A 24,569-nucleotide genomic window follows, 5' to 3' on the forward strand; every position below is an offset into this window, starting at 1 on the left:
AAACACCTTGTTCATATTTAATGAATTTTTTTCTTATTTTTCTGTTGTAGTTGATAATGATTTTTTTTTAAGATTTATTTATGCATACAAGAACTGGGGTATAGGCCAGAAGTGTGGGGGAGTGAGAGGATTCACCAGAGACAGAGTGGGGAGCAGAACAGGCAGATGTACTGCTGAGGGGAGCAGTGGGTGAGACAGGACAGGTCTGTGCCATGTGGGTTGGTTCCCTGGCTGAGGATCGAACTCATGCTGCAGTGGCTGGCAATAGCTTGATAGTGCTGTGTCTTTAACCCCTGTGCCACCAGGGAGGCCCCTGGTTTTGTTTTATTTTATATGTCTTCCCTGCATAGTCTTTAAGATCTTTTCTCGTGAGTTAAGATTCCCTGGAGAAGTAGTTTCCAACCTTCTGCTTAGAGGGCATAAAGCTAGCCAATCTTTTGGGTTCCTAGGTAAGGAAAATGCTTTGTTTTTGGAATAGCAAAAAGAGCACATACAGGACTTTGGCAACATGAAGTTAAATGTTCTTTCCATGAATAAAGACAGACTCATGCAATAAGTCTGGCTATAGTTGTCTTCATTTTGCCCTAAAACTTAGTGGTTTAAAATAATTTTGTTCTCATGGTTTCTGTGGGGCAGGAATTCAGACAGGATATAGAAGGAAAGACTTACCTCTGTTCCATGGTGTCTAGGGCCTTGGCTACGGAGACTCAACATTTGTGGGTGACTTAATGAAGAGGGGCTGGACACATCATCTTGCTGTGTCTGGTGTTTGATGCTGGCTGTGGGTTGGGTTACTTAGCTGGGAGTGTGGAATAAATCTTATGTGGCCTCTCCACGTGACTCGGGACTTCTTACAGCACAGTGAAGAAACTGAGACTCATAGGCTAATGAAGAATAAAGAATTGTGACAAAGCTAGACTAAAGAACAGGTGTTTTGACATTGGGAAATTTAAATTCTTAGTTGTTTATAATTGCCAAAAAGATTTGGCACAGCTAATAGGGAAAACTTTTGGGTAATGATAATTCCACGTGTGAGACTACAAAAGTGTTTCTTGACATGTAAGACTTTATGCCAAAATTTCTTGACATGTTTGTTACACCATGTTCCAGTACTCATTTTCTCTTCAGGTCTTTGTTGAGAAAATATGTAAGGATTCTTCCTGTTTGAAGATTAGTTATGTAGGACCAGAATAAAGTTGTCTATTATCCCATGTAAAGCTGTTTTAAAACACACTTCTTTACCTTCTTGTTACCTAGGAAGCCCAGAACCTTATGGCCCTCACCAATGTGGACACCCCATTAAAAGGTGGACTTAATACCCCTTTGCATGAGAGTGACTTTTCAGGTGTGACACCACAGCGGCAAGTTGTACAGACTCCCAACACTGTTCTTTCTACCCCGTTCAGGTATTGTAAATAAGCAAATGTTCTCTAATTTAGAAAAATTTGAATTTGAGAACTTGGACATGTTTGCTTTAATAATGTTGACAGAGAATGTACATAAATGATCAACTTGTTTTTTTGATTTTGCTTTTTGTTAAATAATAGTAGTTACCTAGGAAATGGTTAAATACTATATGAAGCTTCCTTCTTTTTTCAGAGTTTCTGGTTTTTTCGTCTTGTTTCTGAATGCTTTTTATCTAATTTAAGAGGAAATCACTTCATTGTTAATGATCATTTGGTGAATTAAAAAAATATCCTTTTTATGCATATATTAGTATTGTTTTCCCCCCAACATTTTATTATAAAACTTTCTAACTTTCTGAACGGTTGGATTACCTTTACCTTTGGTAAAGCAAACATTGTTATACCCACCACCTAGGTTCTACAGTTGTTGACATTTCACTTTATTACATATGTGTTCATCTATCAGTCCAGCTTTCTTTTTCACACATTTCAAAATAAGTTATAGATGTATCAGTCTACTTCACCTCTAAACACTTCTTTGTGCATATCATTAACTAATTCAGAGGTCAGTGTTTGTTTATAATTCTTGTGTTTTATTTTTATACTATGTTTTTTTAAAGAAGATTTTTAAAAATGCAAACATTAAACATGTTGATCTTTTAAGGGCTGGAGATACTAGGAGATATTTTAATTTTAAATATTAGGCTATGTGCTCCTACTTGGTTGTTTTATGGGACGCCTCTTTGACTGTTACAGCTGTAGTTTACAGCAGGATCAAGAGACATTGGTGGCCAAATCCTTATATAACATTTAACACGTCTTGGAAGGCTTGCAAGAGAGCCTAATCCCTTTTTTCCCCCCGTGTATGTCTTATCTCTCAACTAGATTGTAAGCTCCTTTGGGGCAGGGACCATGTATTATACAGTAACACCTCTACCTCACCTCTTGGGAACAACTGTCTGGCATCACCAACTGTCTGGAACACAGCCAAGATACAGGAAGTAAGCACCCTACCCCCCAAAAAAAGACTTTGAATAATTAAAATATAAGTTGCAAAGTCTACAAACTTTAGCTTAAGAGCCTCTCTTAGCCTTCACTGAGAATTATTTGTATTTAGATGTGATTCTAAATGCTTGGTGTTTGGTTTCCAAACAGAATGTAAAGGGAGAAACTACTTAAACTATGCACACTGATGATAATCATGTGGTAATCAACAGCTCTGGGTAGGGAGGAGACAAATGATGAGATGATGAAGACAATGAACTCAGAAGAGTCACCTGGGGTCTTGGAGTGTGCTGGTTGACCTCTCTATCTACTATGTGTTCTCAGTCACCCCAGAGTGTCAAAAAGGGCTTGGTGGCCTTGGTTTGGGAAGGCAAGAAAAAGCCCAATGTAGTGACTATTTGAAGTTATAAAAATAACAAGTGTAAATATTAAGCTAGCTGAACTAGACTTTGTTTTAAGTTAGAAATCTAACTTATAACCAGAAGGAGAGACAGTTTTCGGAATCAATCTTTTCTGCTTTACCTTTACATGAAAAACGTTTGAATGCACAATATAAATAAAAGTGGCATCTTGACTAGCTGGAGTTTCTGTCTTTCTAGGACTCCTTCTCATGGATCTGAAGGGCTAACTCCCCGAAGTGGGACTACTCCTAAACCAGTTATTAACTCCACCCCGGGTAGAACTCCTCTTCGAGACAAGTTAAACATTAATCCTGAGGATGGAATGGCAGACTACAGTGATCCCTCTTATGTGAAGCAGATGGTACGTGTCAGTTCCTTTTTAATAGCTTTCTTGAAAAAAATATCTCTTGGGTTTCAAACTACAATTTCCCCCTTGTCAGTGCATATTACAAATATCCAAGAATCTGTACACCTATGAAAGCTAGAAAAAGAAAGTGATTTGCAAGACTTGAGAAGGGGAACCTTTTATTCTCATAAAATTATGTTCTCTTAATGTTTATGAGTATTGATTATGCTCATAGTGATGCTCCTTGTAGCTTAGGATTTCAACTTTTATTTACTAATTAATAGCTTATTTTCTTGAATGACAAATTTATATTTATCCTATTTCTATAAAATAGTTTTGAACTTCAAATGCTTTATAAATAAGATTTTGAGACTGATTCCTTTGTTTGCAGTGTTTTAGAAGGATAGTCTAGATCTTAATGCCAAGTTAGTTTGATGTTTTCTGGTGATCTTGGTAAAGTTTTCTTTTGTATGTTTTGTAAGGTGATACAGAAAACTACCAGTTTTGCTTCTGTCCTCGTTATGCTTTTATTATCTCACTATTAGGACTTACTAGCTTATACCACAGAATGTCATTGTGAGATTTAAAAAAAATTGAATTCCGATGATGTTAACCTATTTTCAGCTTACAAATTAATTTTAACTTCATGTATAGATTTGGTTAGGTTAGCATTTCTATTTTTTCAAATGCCCGAGTTGATATCAACTAAAGCCAGCTCTCTGAATGGCTACATTAGAATGGAACAAAAGAAAAATAAAATGTGTGCAAAGCACAGATCTGGCCACTCCAGGGTATCTAAAAGTTGAATAAGGGGGTCCCTTTGTCTTAAAGAAGTTTATACCTTCAAGAGATGGGAGGTACTAAACCAAGTCCAAAAAGAATTGTAAGAACAAAATAGACCCTTTGAGTAAAACCAACACATTTTAGGGTCATCAAAGGAATAGTCTGTTTTGTTGGACAGATTTTAGGAAAGCCTTTATTGAAGAAGTGAGCTCAGAAGGAGAAGGGGGAATAGTCACAACAGAGGTAAGTGTGGACACTCATACAACTCATCTGGTCCTCCCACCTAGCATAATGCTTAATATGCTAGGTGGCCAGTGGGAAATAAAATTGGAAAGGTAAGCCAAGGGAGGTACCTGGGAAAAGTTTGGGCCCACACAATTTCCTTTGGGAACTTTGGCCTGTGTACAATTTAGTATTTCCATTAAAAATAAACATACAACATTGAGGTATCTTTTCAGGTTAGGTCTTATTGTCCAGGGACAAATTGACTTTTAAACTTGTTCTTTTCATTTACTATTAAACTTCATTCTTAGAAATGTTTTCCTCCAATAGAAATCCTGAAGGGGCTTTTTGGTCTCTGAAGAGGTAATTCTCAAACTTCCTGTTAGTATTTTCATTGATCACAAATCACATTTTTTGATTGATCTTGATGTAGGGAAGAAATGGAGAAAAAAATTAAAAAAGTCTCAATACTGAAGTTAAGGGATTATTTTTCTAGAATTAAAAGTAGGCCACTTATTTTTTAGAAACTCTTATATAACATTGGTTGAATACTTAATATGTATGAATTCGGAAGGACCAATTCTTTTCTACAGGAAAGAGAATCTCGTGAACATCTCCGTTTAGGATTGTTGGGCCTTCCAGCCCCTAAGAATGACTTTGAAATTGTTCTACCGGAAAATGCTGAGAAGGAGCTGGAAGACCGTGAAATCGATGACACTTACATTGAAGATGCTGCTGATGTGGATGCACGAAAGCAGGTGGGTATAACTGTGATAGGAAGTGTAAGTTTGCTGAATGTGTTGGCAGGCTGAAAGAATGAAGAATGGCCATTAACTATCTCAAGATCTCTATTAAAAAAATTTTATTATCTAAAATAAACTAAATCTTTTACATCACTATATATGCTCATGTAACAATGTACTCAGTATTTTGATTGGCATCCTTAGGATGTATATAGTAATTTAAATACCTCTTATCCTTCTTTGAAATATACGAAATAGTCTTTTACATACTGCTTTTCACTCTTGCCAAGAAAAGATATTTTTGGTCAGTCTTAAAAACAAGTATACTTGGATTTGTTGAATAAATGGTTTTAGGTCAAGTTAACCAATAAATATGGATTTGGAAGTTTAGAGAGAGTGTCAGATAATATTAATAACACTTTATACTAATGTAATTTACTTTCTCATTTGCACGTACCATCCTGGTGATGTACATAAGATAGGTATTGGCTTCATTTTAGAAGTGAAGTTGAATTTAGCTGACTTTTCCAGATCTCATGGCTAGCAAGCGATGACTCTTGACTCTGAACTGAGATCTGTGACCCTTTGGGTAATTCCTACAGTTCATTTTAGGATGATTTTAGAAATTGAATAATTTCATACTGTTGGAGTGAGAATGGCTTCTTTGGAAGCTATTTTAGAGGGAAAACACATGAATGTGCTTTTTGGTGGGGTATATAGGATAATACTTGTTGTGTTTAGTTGTCTTAACTATTTTTTAAAATATTTTTTATTTATGCATACAAAAACTGGGGTGTAGACCAGAGGTGTGGCGTGTGTGTGTGTGTGTGTGTGAGAGAGAGAGAGAGAGAGAAAGAGAGAGAGAGAGAGAGGATTCACCAGAGACAGAGTGGGTAGCAGAACAGGTGAATCTACTGAAATACGGAGCAGTGGGCGAGACAGGAGAGGTCTGCTGCATCATGTTGGTTAGCTCCCTTGCCAGGGATGGAACTCATGCCGTAGTGGTTGGCGATAGCTTGATAGCGCTGAGACTTCCCCGTGCCACCAGGGAGTTTTTGATTTACATTTACTGTCAGAAGTGGTGTGAAATTCTAATGTATTACCCCACATTCGTAATTTAAGAATCAGGAAACAGTTTTTTGAATTAACAAATATTAGCTTTGGGGGTGGAAGGGGAGAAGGGTTGTTTTGCAGGGGGAGTGATTTGAGAGTCTCCGCTAAGTTTAGAATGCTCTATTGTAGACTTTGGAAGCTCTTATTTTTATTGTAAGGAAAGAATGAAATAAGCATTTATTTTTGTTGCCTTAATATTGCAAATTTATCTACATGCATACAACTTTAGCTCTTGAACATACATATGCTTATGAATTAAAATGTTTTCAACTTTATTGAGATGTGTCAGATACTGTATAGCTGTAATAAATGGATATAAAAATAATTTTTTAGGCTATACGAGATGCAGAGCGTGTAAAGGAATTGAAACGAATGCACAAAGCTGTTCAAAAAGATCTGCCAAGACCATCAGAAGTAAGTGTTAGAATTTCTGGCTTAGGAGGTTTTAAATTTCTTGTTATGTGGTTGATGCTTTTTATATCATTCATAAAGTCTATAAAACTTGAGTTTTATCTACTTTTTGAGATCTAAGTAAGGTAGTTCTCAGATTCAGTCTTTAAAACTGTCTTACTGTGATAAATAAGAATTTAGAAGAAAAAAATAGAATTTCTTTTGAAAATGTAAAATGTTCTGCTATTCAAGCTATAATAAGTAATAACATAAGAGTATTGACAGTGATATTTAGTAATTGTACTTGTTTTAAAATTTTAGGTAAATGAAACTATTCTAAGACCCTTAAATGTAGAACCACCTCTAACAGATTTACAGAAAAGTGAAGAATTAATTAAAAAAGAAATGATCACAATGCTTCATTATGACCTTCTACATCATCCCTATGAACCATCTGGAAATAAAAAAGGAAAAGCTGTAGGATTTGGTACCAATAACTCAGAGCACATTACTTATCTGGAACATAACCCTTATGAAAAGTTCTCTAAAGAAGAGCTGAAAAAGGTATGATTGAGTGGGAATATTTCTGTCTTAAGATTTAAGATTTATTTATTTATTTATACAAGCACTGGGTACAGTCAGAAGCGCGGAGGGTGAGAGAATTCACCAGAGCCAGAGCTGGGAACAGAACAGGCAGACTGATGAAATACGCTGCTGAGGGGAGCAGCAGGCATGGCAGGAGAGGTCTACATGCCATGTGGGACCCTTGCCTGGTGGCTGGGGATAGAACCAATGCTGCAGAGGCTGCGGGCAGCTTCACAACCCAGTGCTCAAGCGCTGTGCCACTGGGGAGGCCCGAGATTTAGGTAATTGTTAGTCACCGTGTATCATGGACAAACATTAACTTATTTTCCCATATTGCTATTCATAAACGACTGAAATGATGTTTAGGAGATAAATGTTCATAGTAAGTATTATGAAAAGGACATACTTAGCCTCTTCCTTTCCCTGTACAACCCCCCAATTCAGTGATAAACTTTTATCAGCTAAATATTGGCTTTGGGGGCATAGTATTTTATTCTATGGGTGTATGCTTGATTGATAGTTGCTACACAGTGGCCATTTTCTGTGTTTGATTCTGCTGACTGCATAGAATTGAATGCCTTTAGTACTTAAACCTCACTTATTTAGACAAATATGAAAAAAGCAAGACTGTATTAAAATGTTTATAGATTGACCTCTTCACCTATTTAAAGAAATGAAATTTTTTTTTTACTGATGTCATTCTCCTCCTTACTTTGAATAAGAAAGTAAACATTTTCTTGTAAAAAAAAAAATTGTCCTGCTTTTTCTTCCATATGCATTTTATTCTTTATGCTTTGACAGAGCAAAGAGCTGTGTTTGGAATAAAAATCCCTGCAATAGTACAAGAAAATATAATTGGTTTCATGGTTGGAAGCAGAGTAGTAATTAGCTGAGTGTTTTTTCTTTAGGTTATCCCTGAGGGGTATTATTGATAGACCCATTGATTTGGAATGGGCAAATAATGCCTTTGTGGGAAAAGACAGATACCTTTTTATTTTTTTGTTTTTGGGGCTATATTACCCACCTACCTCCCTTCTGTCTAGTTTTCCTTACTGTGTAAGTAATACATGCTTATTAGAAATTTTAGAAAATAGAGACAGGAAGGAAGGTTTAAATTTATATTTCTGCAAGTAACTTTTGAGCTTCTTTTAGTAAGTGTGATGGGAAATTGACATCCTTTCAGTACTTGTGCTGTGGCAAGCACAATTTAATCATTGAACTGGAATAGGGTTAGACTATGAACTCCATACCTGAGTAGTTTCATCTTTTATAGAGTTAAAATAATGAGGAGATGGAATTAGGAAATAAATTTTCTTAAATTTATTGTATGTATGGAAACTTGAAGTAAGGATTACATTGCTTGCCAATAGAGGCTCTGTAGGGGGTAGATTGTAATAAGATTGTCAAAAATAATAAATTTAAAGAGTGCTTTGGAATTATTTGAAACCATTAAAAAGTAGTTTAAATATTCTCCCATGTTTTATTTTTCTGTATTCCTTTTTGTTACAAAAATAATTTGAAGTAGCTGTTTACCTAGCAGATTATTTATGGACAGTTTATTTAAAATTTTTTTGGGAGATTTATTTATTTACGCATACAAGAGCTGGGGTACAGGTCAGAGGTGTGGGGGGTGAGAGGATTCATCAGAGACAGAGTGGGGGAACAGAACAGGCAGATGTACTAAAATACACTGCTGAGGGGAGCAGTGGGCAAGTACAGGAGAGGTCTGTAGCGCCATGTGGGTAGCTCCCTGGCCTGGGATCGAACTCGTCTTGCAGTGGCTGCGGATAGCTTCATAGGTTGCGCCTTAACCCTATGCGCCACCCAGGGAGGCCCTTCTGGACAGTTTAAAGATAACTTTATGCTTTCCTAATAATGTCAAGAGCTGAATTTGTAAATTTTTACTATATACAGTTTCAGAATGAAATGCAATTTCTTTTATTAATAAAATGTCAGATTTTTATTAAGTATGAAAATTGGTTTGTTTCCATTATTCCCTCTAAGAGGTATTGTTAAAAAGTTTTCATTCTTTATCTACTATAGACATGGTTTTCCAATTTTTGTTTAATTTTTTTTAATTTATAATTTTTTCATTTCTCTTGATTTTTATATTTTTTGGTCTGTGTTTATTTTCTGATATTTACTAGAATAATTGACAACTTGCTTTATGGCACACAAAGTAGTCAGTTTTTCATGAACATGAAGCAAAAGACTAGAAAAAGTCATATGGTGTTCTCTCATAGTCTGCATACCTTTCATTGAGGCCAGGCTCTTTATTTTTTTGTTAAGGATTTTTTTTTTTAATTTAATATTTTTAATTGAGGTTATATTAGGATGCTCCTATTAGGTATTGCCACCATAGTGCACCCATAGTCCTCCACCATAGTCCACTGAGTGGAGCAGCAGGCAAGTCAGGAAAGGTCTGCTGCGCCATGTGGGTAGCTCCCTGCCCAGGGGTTGAACCCACGCTGCAGAGGCTGCGGATAGCTTCACAGTGCTGCATTCAACCTCTTGTGCCATCAGGGAGGCCCCTAGTAATGTGTTCTTGAACACGTTGTTTAATCTCTCTGAGTCTTAGTTTCATCAACTTTAAAATGAGGTAAAATATTGACTACTCCGTAAGGTGGTTGTGATGTGTGGATATAATATAGGTAAAACTTTTAAATCCAGTTCCTGGCACATAGTAGATACCTGAACAGTGGTAACTGGCATTCTAATGAATTAGGCAAAGGAGTTTATATTATAGACGATACTTGGGTGCTTGACTTTTCAGATAGTCTGCATTGACTTACAGGTTTCTTAATTCATTTTGCTTAGGTGTCATTCCCCCCTTCCAAAAAAAGCATCCAATTAACCAAAACTTGACTTTGTCCAAAGGAGGAGGAAAAACTGGTCTTTTGAAAAGCTCCCTGTTGGGAATATAGGGGAACCAAATAAGACATAAGTGTAAAAAAAAATAATCATAACAGTACAAAACACAACAAAACAAAAACAGACAATTATAAACCAGAGACATACTGTAGAGGAGGAGGAGGGAGTGGGGCGGAGGGAGGGAGGGAGGAGCACAGGGAACTGTGGTGATGGTGCACGGGTGCCTTGGGGAAGGAGATTCTATGGGGACTCAGTCTGAGTGGGTGAGGGGAAGCAAATATTGTCTAAAAAAAGTAAAAAATGATAAATGTTAAAATAAAAAATGAAAAAGAAAAAAAAAGCTCCCTGTTGATGGCAAGTATTTGTGCTACTTAAACTTACTGAAATCATTATTGTAAACAGGCCCAGGATATTCTGGTGCAGGAGATGGAAGTGGTCAAACAAGGAATGAGCCACGGAGAACTTTCAAGTGAAGCTTACAACCAGGTGTGGGAAGAATGCTACAGTCAAGTTTTATATCTTCCGGGGCAGAGCCGCTACACTCGGGCCAACCTAGCTAGCAAAAAGGACAGAATCGAGTCACTTGAAAAGAGGCTTGAGGTTGGTATCCTTTTAAAATTATAATTCAAATGTTCTTTGATTGAGATAATGAACCAAATAATACTGCTGGAGAGACAACCTAAGAAAAATGGACCTGCGGTGGTTATTGCCTTTGCTTTTTTTTTTTTTTTGGTTAAGAGTTATTTATTTATTTATACAAGCACTGGGTCCAGTCAGAAGCGCGGGAGGGTGAGAGAATTCTCCAGAGCCAGAGTGGGGAGCAGAGCGGGCAGAAGGACCGAAGTACACTGCTGAGGGGAGCAGCGGGCGGCAGGAGAGGTCTGCGCGCCATGCGGGACCCTTCTCCGGTGGCCGGGGAGCAGCCGGGGATCAAACCGGCGCTGCAGAGGCTGCGGGCAGCTTCGCAACCCAGCGCTCAACCACCGCGCCACGGGGATGCCCGCCTTTGCAGTGTTTGAGGGAAAACAACACTGAAGTATTTGATCTTCCTAGTCCTTTGGTTTTTCAGAATTGCTGGCCTTCATGATAAAAAATGTCCTCCAAGTTGACTACAGGTTATTCAGAACCTTTTAGATGTGGGAGCAAGGGGCCAAGAAGTTAGCGTTTGTCACTCAGAACAACGTATATCAATGCTGGAATAGCTTGTTTTCTCTGAGGGATCTCAGTGCTACCAATGAGCTTTCCTTCCAGAACCAAGAGAATACATTTATAGAACTTTCTGTTCATCATCTGATTCCTGTGAGTTAAGTTACAGAAGGAGTGCTGAGCTGTATTTTCTGGACCAGTGGCTTCCATGAGTTTTCATGTCTATGAAAATGTTGAAATGTATTAGGTGGGAATTTCATACCATGCAGTTTCTTAATATAGTCTGCATGTTTTGAATTCTAGACTCTGTGGGCAGTTTGCCAATGGCAAGTAAATTATGGCTCATCAGCCTCTAGGCTACATTGTGGCGTTTCCATGGTAGTGGTCTTAAGGGTAAGACCTGAGTCCAGGGTGGGATGATAAAGGAGTCCAAGGTGGGATAAAGGAGAAAGATGTGTTCAGGCACTTGCATGGAGAAAATGACCTCAGTTTCCGCTTATGTTTTTACCAACTTGTCTTTTCAGAAAGCAGGTTTGAAAATACTTTAATGCACAGTTACAATCAGAAATAGTAAAATCATTTGGAGTGGGGGTTGTGTGAGATTAGGGATAAATGATTAGGAATAAGCAGTATCTTTTAATTTGAAATGGTTCCAGGTTTTTATTTTACTTTCATGGCTCCTAATGGTTAATGCCTGTGAACCTCTTTTATCAGTAACTGGGAAATAAGAATTTCTTTCTGAAGTACTTGTCGTCCTGAGTGTAATTTTTGCAATCCAAAGCTACTGGCTATTGCCGGTGTATTACTAACTTCCAGCAGGGTGTGCTGTTGCTCTGTGTTTTAATTCACAATTACAATCAGGGAAAGTAGAGCGTCAGTGGTTAAATTTTAAGTTATATTTTCTGTTGTGTAGACTTCATTTCTTATAAATGGGTAGTTAACAGTGTAATTCTGATCTAAGGTCAGCATCATAATTGATTGGAAAGCTTCCTTGTAACATTTATGTATAAATACTTAGGTCTCTCACTTAGTTTGAAAATCTTCTCATTTGAAGTAGATAAACTGTTTCCCAAATGGTAAGGACATTTTGTGTTAAGATTTAAAAAAAGTTTCCTCCTAAATCTCATTTACTTTGTTGAGGCACTTTCATGACAGCAAATAAATGTGTCACACAGTGAGTGGTGCTATAAAGTACAGTAATTTTTATTTTTCTGTTGAATTGGTCTTGTAAGTTTCGAAGGGAAAAATACAGAAAGAATCACTGCTGTCTTTTTAGAGATTTATTTGGGTCGTTTATAAGCAACCATTAAAAAACATGTGGTTCTCTTTGTTCAGTTTTGTACCAGGAACTGAAATCTTCTGTTGAACTATTTTTGTTGAAGGATTGGTGATTTTGGAAGATTATTCATAAAACAGTCTCAAGTAATTTTTTTCCTTGACTCCTGGATAACTTAATTCATTGTTTACCTAACTAGTTAACTTTTAAAGAATATATAATCAGATCTTTTAATTTTGTAAACTACCCTTATTCAAATGAAAGTTCATTAAATCTTTAAAAAGCAGAAAAGCAACTCAATCCAAATAAACAAATTCCCCATTTTATTTGTATCCATCTCTAATTCAGGAATAGGTTTGTCTTAGCTTATTTTAGTTTTTGAAGACACAATTCTACTGGTTTGAAATACATAAATATTTTATTTCAATTGTGGTAATTCTTTCATCATTACAGTTGATTGCTAAATTATAAACATTATTCAAAGTTTGTTGTGGGGACGGAACTCCAGTTGTATTATATAAACTAAATGCTATACTTAAATTATCCTTTCCACTCTTAGGCTTAGGGAGATATGCCTTTCGGTGCAAGCACAGTACTCCATGGCTGCCAGTGTGTTTGATTTTTGTTGCCATGAACTTTGGAACTTGAATCTAAATTATAGCCTGATCACAGTCTATCAAGCAAGATGAAATCCAGCTTTGTCGTGGTTGGTGTCTCTTAAATGGTTTAAGAAAATGTGCCTCAGGGTTTATATTGGAGCTAGTCTTTGAATCATTATTCATGATTAATATTTGAAACTTAAATGAAAATCCTTAAGATACTTATTTAAGACCATCTGATTTTATGTATAATGTAGTGGGTGGTACAAGGAGTCTTTTGAATAAATAGCAGCAGACTGTAGTCACAGGTCAGAAGTAAGCTGGAAAAACTTGAATTGTAACCAACTGCACGTATTTTATTCTGCTTTGGAAGTAGAAGTAGCCTGCCTAGATATTTGCGTATAAAATAAGGCAGCAGCAGCAAACAGAAATGACAGCTAATATCGGGAAAGGAAAAGTTCTGAAAGCATAACTCACTGAGGCTATTTAAATATGGTGGTAAAACCCCAGTGTATAATTTAATAGCCTCTGAGGCATTATAGGTGCAATGGTATGGGGCAGGGAGGGTAGTGTTGACTGCTGTTTATAGTAATGCCCCAAATTAATAAAATAACTTTAGTGTCCTTTTTTTATTTAAAGAGGGATGTCTGTAATTATAGAAAAATTTTCATCAAATCGTTTAAAATAGCTTTAATATTTTAATCACCTTCAGTGAATCTTACGAAGCATCTGCTGTGTGCCAGTCCTGTTCTAGGCCCTGGGGATACAGCAGGGAGCAGGACAGTTGTGCTCTCCACTTTTGTGAACTTCAGTTTTCTGGAAAATGTAGAATGAGGAGAACCTCAAATGAGTCATTACTGTATTTGGGAAGTGCAAATAAAATTTGAAGTGTTCTAATTTGTTTCCACTTTAAGTGGAAATAGGAAATCATCTGAAGACATAATTAATTTTGAGTGAAATAATTTCTAGTAGGTGCAAAAATGAAATGAGAAGTCTGAATTTAGGCTTGCCATTAAATTTAATAGTATTTGAAATAGTATCTAAACTGCTGTGTTGAGGAAGTTTGGCTAAAAAGTAGATTTTGTCATGTTAGCTATAAAAATGGAAAGGCTTTCCTTAGAGGTGGAAAGTAGGTCCAGAAGTAATACTTCTCCCTGTATTTTACTGGCACAGTCAACTTAGTCAAGAAATATTATGTAACATTGACTTCTTGGAAATAAAGTAACTTAATAAATAGATAACACATTTAAAATCTTCTCTATGTGTTTATAGAAGTCTTATGAGGACCTCTGGCTTTGCTGAATGGTTGTATTTCAGCAAAATTGGTTGCACAATGGATCCCATTTTTTCAGTGATATTCTTTATAAAGTCATATTTTTTACATGGAAAAAAAATCCCTTAATCCTTTAAAGAGTGTAAACTTAGGGTAAGGAAGTAGATGGGCAGTGGTTTTAAATCATTCTTTCAAGGAATGAAGGACTGTATGTGGTAGTATCTCAGTGGGTTTATGCTTATGTTCCCTTGTGAGTGTTGTGGGAGGGGTGACAAGGGGGCAGGAGAGAAGTTCTCAGTACTCAGAATGCTTTTTTTTTTTTAGGTTCTGCTCTCTGCCATCACCTTTAAAGGCTCTGACATTTCTTGGTTATTTCTAGCAGGACCTCTTGAACTGGATCAGAGATCTCCTTGGTACAGTTCTGTTGCCTCTGTTATCCCTCAGTGTTGAGCTGAGTTTATTTTCATGCAATTCATGTGTTTCACATCTTAGGCAGATGTAAATTGTTCTTGGCATTGCTTTGTTTTGGTATATTACTGTTATTAGAGAGTAGTTTAAGTAAGGTTTTGCCTTATTGCTTAACTAGCTTTGCAATAATGCAATTTGATGGTTGCTACCTCTGATGCTGACAGTAATCACTTTTTGAACCTCATTTCATAGAGTACATAGAGAAGGATCACTAGTACAACTTGATGCTAGTGGGTAGTACAGAGATGAAAGGAGAGACACTCATGGACTGAGTTGTTTGAAAACATTTTGGTGATTGAACCACTTCTTTACTACTGTGGGGTCTTATTGCTGTGTGATAGACTAGGAAGTGAAACTATCATGGACCTTAAATTTATTTTGGGTATTCTTAAACTTGTTTTTCCAGTGGAATAAAGTTATATTTTGGGCCCCCAAGCAAGAATCTCAGTGAAGGATGCTCTTAATGTTTCTAAACCTTACAGAAACAGACTTTTAACTGAAGACAGTATTGGAGACCCAAGGATAATGTGTTTATTTTGGAATTACTTAAACTTAGTAACTTTAACAAACTTAGTGAGTTTGAAAGTAACAATTACACTTTTATAAATCCCATACAGCCCCCTTTTGTAATGACCGAGGAAACACTTATGGTTCCACTGATTCATCTCCTGGGGACCATCAGTTTTCCATTGGTCTCTGGCCAGTCTTTTTCAGACAGTTTCTCTTCTATGCATTTAAAAAATAACAGTTGTAGGCATTTTTCCCTAAAAGAACCTATACTTTATAGAAAAATTAAAAAGAAAAATGAAGAAGAAAGGAAAGCTACCATCCATACATAGTGATGTCAAATATTTTGGTATATACAAGATTAAATACAATAGAAAAAAGATTAATATATGTCCATGTGCTGTACTGTTGCAAGGAGGCAGGTGCTTAAAACAAAGTTGTGAACATCATACACTGCTTTGTTAATTTAATAGTATAATATTATAGATATCATTAAAACAGGTAAAACTGGTTGTTTGCTTTCATTTTTAAAATTTCCAGATTCCATGTATCTTAAGATAGTTTATGATGCGTTAAATTTGTTTGCCTACACATATACACGTACATAAGTTATCATTTATCTCCTCTTTTGACTTGAATTTTATTCTTTAATTTTGGATATAGTCAACTGTAATGATACCAAGTGTTCTACTTTAAGTTCCTAATAGTTACAGTAACTTTATTTAAGATTAGAAATTATGTGCTGACACATTTATAGCACAAACTTTTATTAAAACCGCATTTGGAAGGCTTGTCAGGTGAGCAAAGGTATTCAACCCCTTGCTCTACACGAAGTTTGTTAATTTTTTTAAACTTTGTTAGATATATTTTAAGATTTCAGAGTATATCTCAAGTGCAGATAAGGATTTAAAAAAAATTTTTTTTGAGAACATTTGGTAGCTCTCAGATGCAGTGCTAGCTCCTTTAAACCAATATTGTTTTGTTTTACCAAAAAAAAAAGGTGTCTTTAAGGGCACTTGCTAATGTTTAATTGGGTGTATTTTTTAAGGGGCTTGGAAATATGATACTAGTTAAATCTGGTTCTTTCTGATTGTTTATGTTTTAAACAATAAGGTTTTGTTCTCTGTTGGACTTTAGTGCTGTTTCTCTGTGTGAGTGTGGGGTGGGACAGTGGTGTTGATTTATGGTAGTTCTGTCTCGTGTGCATATGTATTTCATGCTTGAGATTTATTGGACTAGAAAAAGGCTACCAGCTATAGGTTGTTTTTCCTCCCAGAGTGTATTGAGCAGTCATAGGTTGAACATTTTTCAAAGTATGCAGTTGTCCTTCACATTTTAGTGATCAAATGGCTGATGTAACATAATTAAGCTAAAATTGAACTTTAAAAGTTATATTCTTTTATAATTTTGGTGACTAATTATTTGATTTTTTTTTTCCTGAATTTAAATTTTTGGTATAATTTATTACTATATTTGTTTGAAATCTGGTATTGGACCTAGAAGACTTTAATAAAACTTTGAGCTAAATTAAATAAAATTTGGCGTTAAATGGAAGCTAGCAACTTTGCAGTTTTAAAATCTTCAGTGGTTTGAGAGTAAATGATTCAACTGTATGAGATGAGGTAATTCTCAGCTACCAGTCATACTAAATGTGCCTTGATAATTACTTAACCACTTTCTGAGCATAAGTGTTATGCTGTTACAGTAAATTAGAAGTTGAATATCCATGGAGTGCAGTGTATAAAAATTGAATTATTTCAACCAATGAAAATGATTTGTGTGACTAATAAAAAGCACTGTATGTATTAATTTGAAATCCTATACTGTTAAGGCTTTTGCAGTGTGTATTTCTACTAATATCTTTACAAAGCTTTACTGAAACCTCTATGTCAAGGTGACAGTAATTCATTGTTTGGAAAGCAGTAACAGAAAAGGTACCCATGACTCAGATTCACCAAACAAATGTTGGAAACCAGGGAGCTGGTTCCTCCCAGAAAGAACATGGCATGGTGACAGTTTCTGCTGACCAGGGCATAAGAACCTGTGGTAACGGGCACAGTGTGACATCTGCCTAGAACCAAGCTGAGTGTGAAGAGTTCTGACTTCACCCGGTATTTCTGTGTCGAGTTCATCCAGTGTTTTTTGGCTCTTAGGAGACAAACACTATTGCCATGGAACTTACTTTGATTTGTTATCTCTTGGGCGAAATTCCTTTATAAAAGACATTATTTATTTATGGATTTATTCTTCAGGTGAGTTGGAGAGGAATAATGTTAACTTATATAAATGTTGAATTTATGAATGGTTTAAAAATAACTTTATTTAAATAAATCTTATCCATTTCATGTTCTTAGGCATAAATGTACTCTGTCCACCATCACTTCTGCCCCTCCCCATCCCCTTAACTTTGATTTAATAAACTAAGCTGCACATGAATAGGTTTCTGAAGTACCACTTTTCCAGTAGAAGTGTACTTTTACATTTTGAAGGACACTGTATTTGTTGTTATATATTCTAACCATAAAGCATTGAGATTGACATGTTTTTAAATTAGGTGTTATACTTTTAAGTGGAAATTGTTATGGGAGACTATGTATTTTTTTTTTTCATGATAATACTGTTTCTGAGTATTTAAAAATTCATCTTATGTACAGTTTTCCTATCAGTTTTTACACTTTACATTTTCCCATGGCACCATAAGTTATAGGGTGCTCTCAGTCTGTCATTATGAATTACAGAGTAGCATTTGGGTATACATTGTCCTGAAACTGCTAAGTTATTTTTTTTTTAAAAAGATTTATTTATTTATGCATTCAGGAACTGGGGTACAGGCCAGAGGTGTGGAGGGTGAGAGACAGAGTGGAGATCAGCGCAGGCAGATTGACTGAAATACACTGCTGAAGGAAGCAGTGGGCAAGTCGGGAGAGGTCTGCTGCACCATGTGGGTAGCTCCCTGGCCGGGCATCGAACTCGTGCTGCAGTGGCCGCTGATAGCTTCATAGGTTGAGTCTTAACTTCTTGCACCACCAGGGAGCCCCTGAAATTGCCACTTTTTTTTTTTTAAGATTTATTTATTTATTTATACAAGGGCTGAGTATAGTCAGAAGCGTGGGAGGGTGAGAGAATTCACCAGAGCCAAAGTGGGGAACAGAACAGGCAGACCAACGAAATACACTGCTGAGGGGAGCAGCGGGCCAGACAGGAGAGGTCTGCCGCGCCATGTGGGACCCTCGCTGGCAGGCCAGGATCGAACCAGTGCTGCAGAGGCTGCGGGCAGCTTTGCAGCCCAGCGCTCAAACTCTGCGCCACCAGGGGAGGCCCAAAACTGCTAAGTTTTGATTGCTTATGGAAATCATTGATGGCATGAGTTTGTGGGAAGGGGTTGAAAGGGGTGAGGGTAAGAGAGGAAGTAAGTTGAGAAAGGGAGGAAAGAACACACACAAATAAACACAGATTTAGTGATTATTCCTTAGGCTTTGATCTCACAATTTCAAGTGTTTTTGAAAACAAACATTTGTAGATCTCTTTAAAATATGAAGTGATCTATTGTGGGAAGTAGATACACCTAGAGAAGGGGTTATGCTAACGGGATTCCTGCATTTCATGCCTGCTTCCTCTGATCCAACATTCTTTGAGCCTGCTAAGTTGTGGTATTTCCTGTCCTGTTGCATCAAGTGCTAGAATTTTATCGAAATCTTTCTTTTAATTGTTTCTCTCCTGTTCTTTTGTTAATTTATATGAACTATGTTATTTCCCCCTAATTTTAGAATGATACCAAGAGGTGATCTGCCTGTGTTCAGTGTACAAATTTAATAGGAAAACTGTCATCTTTTAATTTTATGGTTTTTTTGCTCCTTAAAAATTAAAAAAAGATTTTCTTTTTCCTTTACAAGTTTTACTGCAAGTTTAGGATTATAGCATTATAAGAATAATCTAGTTTGAGGAACTAGATTATATGGTACACTAATTGGATATTATTGAGTTCTTAAAAATCTATTAGTTGTATATATAAAAGTACATTTTGAGATGTATATGCAAATGGATTGCTACTAGTCCCCAGTTCAATGTGGATTAATGATAGCAGAACTTATTTTTAGAAATAGAGATTAGTTTTCCCATACTATGAAATTCAAGCTTGCTTTGAGATAGAATCATGAGTGAAATTGTTACAGATTATTGGAACTAACCTATAAAACCCTTCAGGTGCAAGACAAGCCCTTCTTCAGTCTAATTTTGTGTTGTGTTAGCTGAATTATAAGTATACATTATAGAGTGTATGAGTGTATACTGTAATGTACTTTTGCTTTTTTATTTTTTAAGTTAACCACAGAGGCAAACATTTCTTCTCAACTTTATCATTATTATTATTATTATTATTATTTTTTTTTGCATAGAAGAACTGGGGTGTTTGCCAGAGTTGCAGGGAGGGGTGTCTGTGTGATAGGATTTGCCAGTGACAGAGTGGGGAGCAGAATAGTCGGATCCACTGAAATACACTGCTGAGGGGAGCAGCGGACCAGACAGGAGAGGTCTGCTGAGCCATGTGGGTCAGCTCCCTGGCATGGGATTGAACACCTTAGCAAGTGATAGCGCTAAGACTAACTCCTAGGCCACCAGAGAGGGCCCTGTAATGTACGTTTGCTTCGAGGCAGTAAATGAACCAACAGCCTCTTTTTAGTCATCTTATATTTAGCCTGCTTTTCTCATGTGTGCTGATGTGATCATTCCTCCCTTCCCCCGCCAGATAAACAGGGGTCACATGACAACAGAAGCCAAGAGAGCTGCAAAGATGGAAAAGAAGATGAAAATTTTGCTTGGTGGTTACCAGTCTCGTGCCATGGGGCTTATGAAACAGTTAAATGACTTATGGGACCAAATTGAACAGGCTTACTTAGAGTTACGCACTTTTGAGGAACTTAAGAAACATGAAGATTCTGCTATTCCCCGGAGGCTTGAGGTAACATTATTTCCTGTAGCATTGCTTAGAAAGGGAGCTGCAAAGAATTTTCTAGGTTTTTCTTTTTTCTCCTTTTGTGCAGTTTATCTCTGAAGTTGATACCGTCTACCATTTTTCAGTGAGGGCCTAAGGTTTTTGACTTTTTCATGTAGAATTGCCTGTGTTTAGATAGATACACCAGGTAACTGTTGGATATGAAGGCTTTCCTTTTATGAACTTTCTGGTTTATATACACATATACTATGAAATGGAGTAAGTAATCTTTGTGATTTGTCCCCCTGAAACTTAATTGCATCCCATTCATATAGTTCTCTGAGGTAAATTAAATCAGTGTCTTTTTGTTCTGCAGTTACAGTGCTGGGAATATAGCTAGTTGTTCCAAAGCATCAAATTCCTTCATCAAACTTGGTTTAGCTTTATTCCCAAGTGTGCATCTTAGCCTATAGAGATGAAGGGCATTTGAAGCTTATTTAAGTGTGTTTGTGGGCAAACAGGATAATAATGGTTTGTTTATTTGAGATAGTAGAGATTTTACAACAAGGCGATTGTCATAACTGAATCAAAGAATGACGATAAGATTGGTTTTATAGCAAAAGTAGTTGGTTTTTGTTTCTCGTTGGAGGGATGCTTACCTTTTAAGACTCACCTTGACTTTCTAACTGTTTGTAAAATGATGAAGTACCATAGGATATTTTCCGTGTGCTTGCATATGAAATAATTATGTAATATTTTTGTCTCTTCAAGTGTCTGAAAGAAGATGTTCAGCGACAACAGGACAGAGAAAAAGAACTTCAACATAGATATGCTGATTTGCTGGTGGAGAAAGAGTCGTTAAAATCCAAATTCTGAAGCATAGTTTCTGTTCTGTCACAAGATGAGTTAGTTGCTGGTTTTCATACTCTGGAGGGCTGAAACTGATGTCTGCATTCGTTGACAAATTTGCCCATGATCTGTGTTTTTTCGGTTGTTTACTTTAAATGATATGATCTTACACATTCTCTGTATAAAGACTTCAACTCCACAGGAAATTTTAGGGTTTAAATTATTAAGATGATCATTTTTTTAGTTTTGGCTTTTAATTTTAAAAGCCTTTAAAAATAAAAGCCTGTGAGTAAAACTCTTGAATAAAAACAAAATGTAAAGAATTGAGATTGCAGTCTTTTGTTTGAAGTAATTAGATACTTAGTACTCATTAACCAGCAAATATGTACTCTCATATTTAATGAGTAATTCTGTCTGATAATCAAAATGGCAATCCAGTATCTTAAAGCCTTATGAGACAATCATTTTAAGTGGCTTTGTTAATTTAGATAGTTTTAGCATAATGGTCATTTCCCTATATGTTGATAAAATAAACTTTTAATATCTGTGGGTTTTTTTTTTAATTTTTTTTTTAGTATAACTTTAGTGTAGGTCTCTTCTCAGCTTTCACACATTTTTTAGATTAGAACTCAAAAGATTTAATTTTTCTTGACCTGTAACTTTCTTATAAAATTTTTTTTTTTTTTTGACAAAGGCATTTTAAAGATTAATTTCAACAAGGCCATCAAATTTAACAAGTCAGTCACACAAATACAGAATTTGGGAATTGGGTAGAGGTTGGAAGATGTAATTTTATAACAATTTCATAAATCATTTAGGACAGAATTAGTTACAAGTTAAGAATAGGACAACAATGTATTTAATTTGCTACAATGCTTAGCCCAATCTTAGAATGAGGAATTCATATATCATGACTATATACCCTATCAGAGTCCTGGAGAAAGAATAGCAAATAAAAGATGTGATTCCTATTTTGTGGAATTTAACAGTGAATTGAGAATGACAGTTGAGTACTCTTATGTGCCAGGTATTTATGTGCTGGAGATGAACAATGATTAAGGTAGTTATTGCTCTTATCAAGGTGAGATACTAACAGATGGAGAAAAGTATCAGATCATGAACTTTAGATTCAGTGGAGGAAATTAAAATAGGGTGATGGGAGATAGTGACTGGATGGCTAGGTTGAATGATCAAAAAGCTCTCTGAGGAGGTAATAGTTAAGAAAGATGTGATTGACATCTTAGGATATGCCATCATTGTGAGATTTATGGGAAGAGTAACCCAGGCAGAGTGAAGAACCAGCACAGAGCCCTTCTGTTGTGTTAGAGAAACAAAAAGGAAAACACGGTGGCTTGAGGGTACAGAATGGCATTTGTATAAGCCTGGTTGTATAGGGCTGTATTTTAAGGCCAGGGCAAAAAAATTTGGATCTTATTCTAACTATGCTGGGAAGCTATAAGAGGATTCTGAACAAAGGAACAACAGGATTATATTTGTTATGGAGACTCTGGTTATACTGTGTCATGTCTCATCAGGCTGAAGAAAGGGAAATCAGTTCATTTAGGAGCCTAATGTAAGCCTGGGAAACAATGATAGCAATTTGATACAGGTAGAGGCAGATCCCATGCCAACACACTAGATACTGTTTTCCTAGTATCTAGTCACTTAATTCTGGCATTTTTTTCCCCAGTAATTTCACATGGATTAGGAAATACTTTGATATCATACGTGAATACTATTATTTCTTCAATAATGTAATTTTTGTTGCATGTTTTGTTGCCTGATATGTTTAGAACAATGTTAACTAACAGTGGTGATGTGTTAGAGGAATGAGAATGTCCATAATATTTTAGCTTCAGGTTGACTGTTTTGAGTTACTGATTCTTGAGACAGGAAATATCCCTCTATTTTTAGTTTTTGAAGAATTTGGATTAGGTATAGCTCTGGAATTCTGTCAAGTATGCTTTTTGGACATCTGTTAAGATGATCATATAGTTTTTCCATTTGATTCGTTGATGGCATTAATAAAACTTTCTAACATTAAACCATCTGAACTCCTGAAATCAGGTAGATTAATTAAAAAAAATTAAAAAGAATTTAGTTTATTTGTGCTTTAAGTAGCCTTGAATCAATGGATTTAAAATAGTTGACTTAATACTTTGTTTTCAGAATTTGAATACACAAACATTCAGCCTAAAAAAATGACCAAGAATTGTATAATTTCAAAACTGACAGTGTCAGTGCATTGGAAACTGCTTGTGTTTTTGCCACATAGCAGTGCAGCTTTAGCTGGTAAGTAGACCTAACATCCTCTGCCAGTATCCTGTAAAGCCAGAGTTGTTTTCCAGCACCACTATGAGAGTACTCTTAGTGCCTATTTTAACATTCACATTTATCATATTCTCCTACGGGTGTTCATTTAGTGGCAGTGTTAAAATACTGTGGAAAAGCATGTTCAAGTCTCAGGAACTTTGGACAGAAATTAACTGATAAAGAGCCAAAAGAAACCACCACCGTGAGCAGGAGTCCTCTTTGCAACATTACAAATAATGAGGCGATAATAGAAAGCAGTCTCAAAACATGCACTCTCTTGGCTAGTAGACTGAAGCTGTCCAAGCACATGTCCTCCCTATTTTTACTTTTATTTTTCTGGAAAAATTAGTTTTGAAGTAAGTGATGATCTCTTAAAATGTGACTGCCCTGTTGGTATTTTAGAATTTGATTTGCATATATATATTTTAGGAAAATTTGCATTTTAACATGAATGTGAAATTTGTCATTTGAGCTATATTCCAAATGTTGACATAAGGCTAGTTCTATACAGTGAGTAGTATAGCTGTATATATTTTTCTGTACATTAAGCAGTTATATAACAAGGGGATAATTTGTTTCATGAAGAATCAAAGAACTGTGCATATAAAACTTGAGTTCAGAGCCTTTCTTGGGAATAACTTCATGAACTGTCAGTTCCTTCTGTGACTATTAGTATGTTATCTATTAAAATTTAATATTTTCTGTTTTGAAATGTATTTTTCCTTTTGTGTTTTCTACTAAATTTAAGTGTAATTTATACTTTTCCAGAAAACTTCATTTTGTTGAAATGTAAAGATTTATGAGCAGGGACTTTTAATAGAGATTTAAAAAATCTCTTTTAAATTTACTCTTATAAATTCTAAGAAATGTTTCTTAATTCTTTCATTTTTTGTATTTTTCTTGATTAGACTTGCTAAAGATTCTTTTTTCCCTTAAAAAACTCGATGTTTGGATTTATCAATTGTGTTTTTGTTTTAAAATGTGTTGTTTTCTCATTTTCTGTTTATTTCCTTTGTTCCTCTACATTTTTTTGAGTCTGATGCTTTTTTTTTTATGTTTGTATACAAATGAATATGTGAAGGCTTAAAGTTGTCAGTAATTTCAAATATGTTCATATCCCAGCTATGTTGATGTGTCTTGTTTTTTAAGTAGTTTATCATTGTATTTGAAATTTTTGGTTTAATAATGAAGACTAAGAATTTATGTGTGGTTAGCTATTTGAAGAAAAGTTTTGGTACTTGTAGGATTTTTTACCTTGTGAAAAGAAAATATGGATTATATGGGTTCTGTTTTTTAGAATTTATTGAAGTTTCGGGGCCTTAGCACTTAAAGAATAATGGCCT

The 24,569-nt window shown here is 35.7% G+C and overlaps 1 protein-coding gene across 1 annotated transcript in view; it reads left to right on the forward strand.

Annotated features, from left to right (window-relative positions):
- Positions 1-24,031, forward strand: part of CDC5L (cell division cycle 5 like) — a 42,385-nt gene extending 18,354 nt beyond the window's left edge. Inside the window, exons 9-16 of the mRNA XM_037519822.2 lie at positions 1,258-1,406; positions 3,011-3,173; positions 4,757-4,921; positions 6,353-6,433; positions 6,731-6,973; positions 10,268-10,465; positions 19,879-20,091; positions 20,836-24,031. Coding sequence (XP_037375719.1) covers positions 1,258-1,406; positions 3,011-3,173; positions 4,757-4,921; positions 6,353-6,433; positions 6,731-6,973; positions 10,268-10,465; positions 19,879-20,091; positions 20,836-20,940 — 1,317 coding nt within the window. The 3' untranslated portion in view covers positions 20,941-24,031. The remainder of the gene's footprint in view (positions 1-1,257; positions 1,407-3,010; positions 3,174-4,756; positions 4,922-6,352; positions 6,434-6,730; positions 6,974-10,267; positions 10,466-19,878; positions 20,092-20,835) is intronic.
- The last annotated feature ends 538 nt before the right edge of the window (positions 24,032-24,569 follow it).

This window comes from Talpa occidentalis, unplaced genomic scaffold, assembly GCF_014898055.3.
Source record: "Talpa occidentalis isolate TD23 unplaced genomic scaffold, MPIMG_talOcc4v2.1 talOcc4.2, whole genome shotgun sequence".
Lineage (NCBI taxonomy): Eukaryota > Metazoa > Chordata > Mammalia > Eulipotyphla > Talpidae > Talpa > Talpa occidentalis.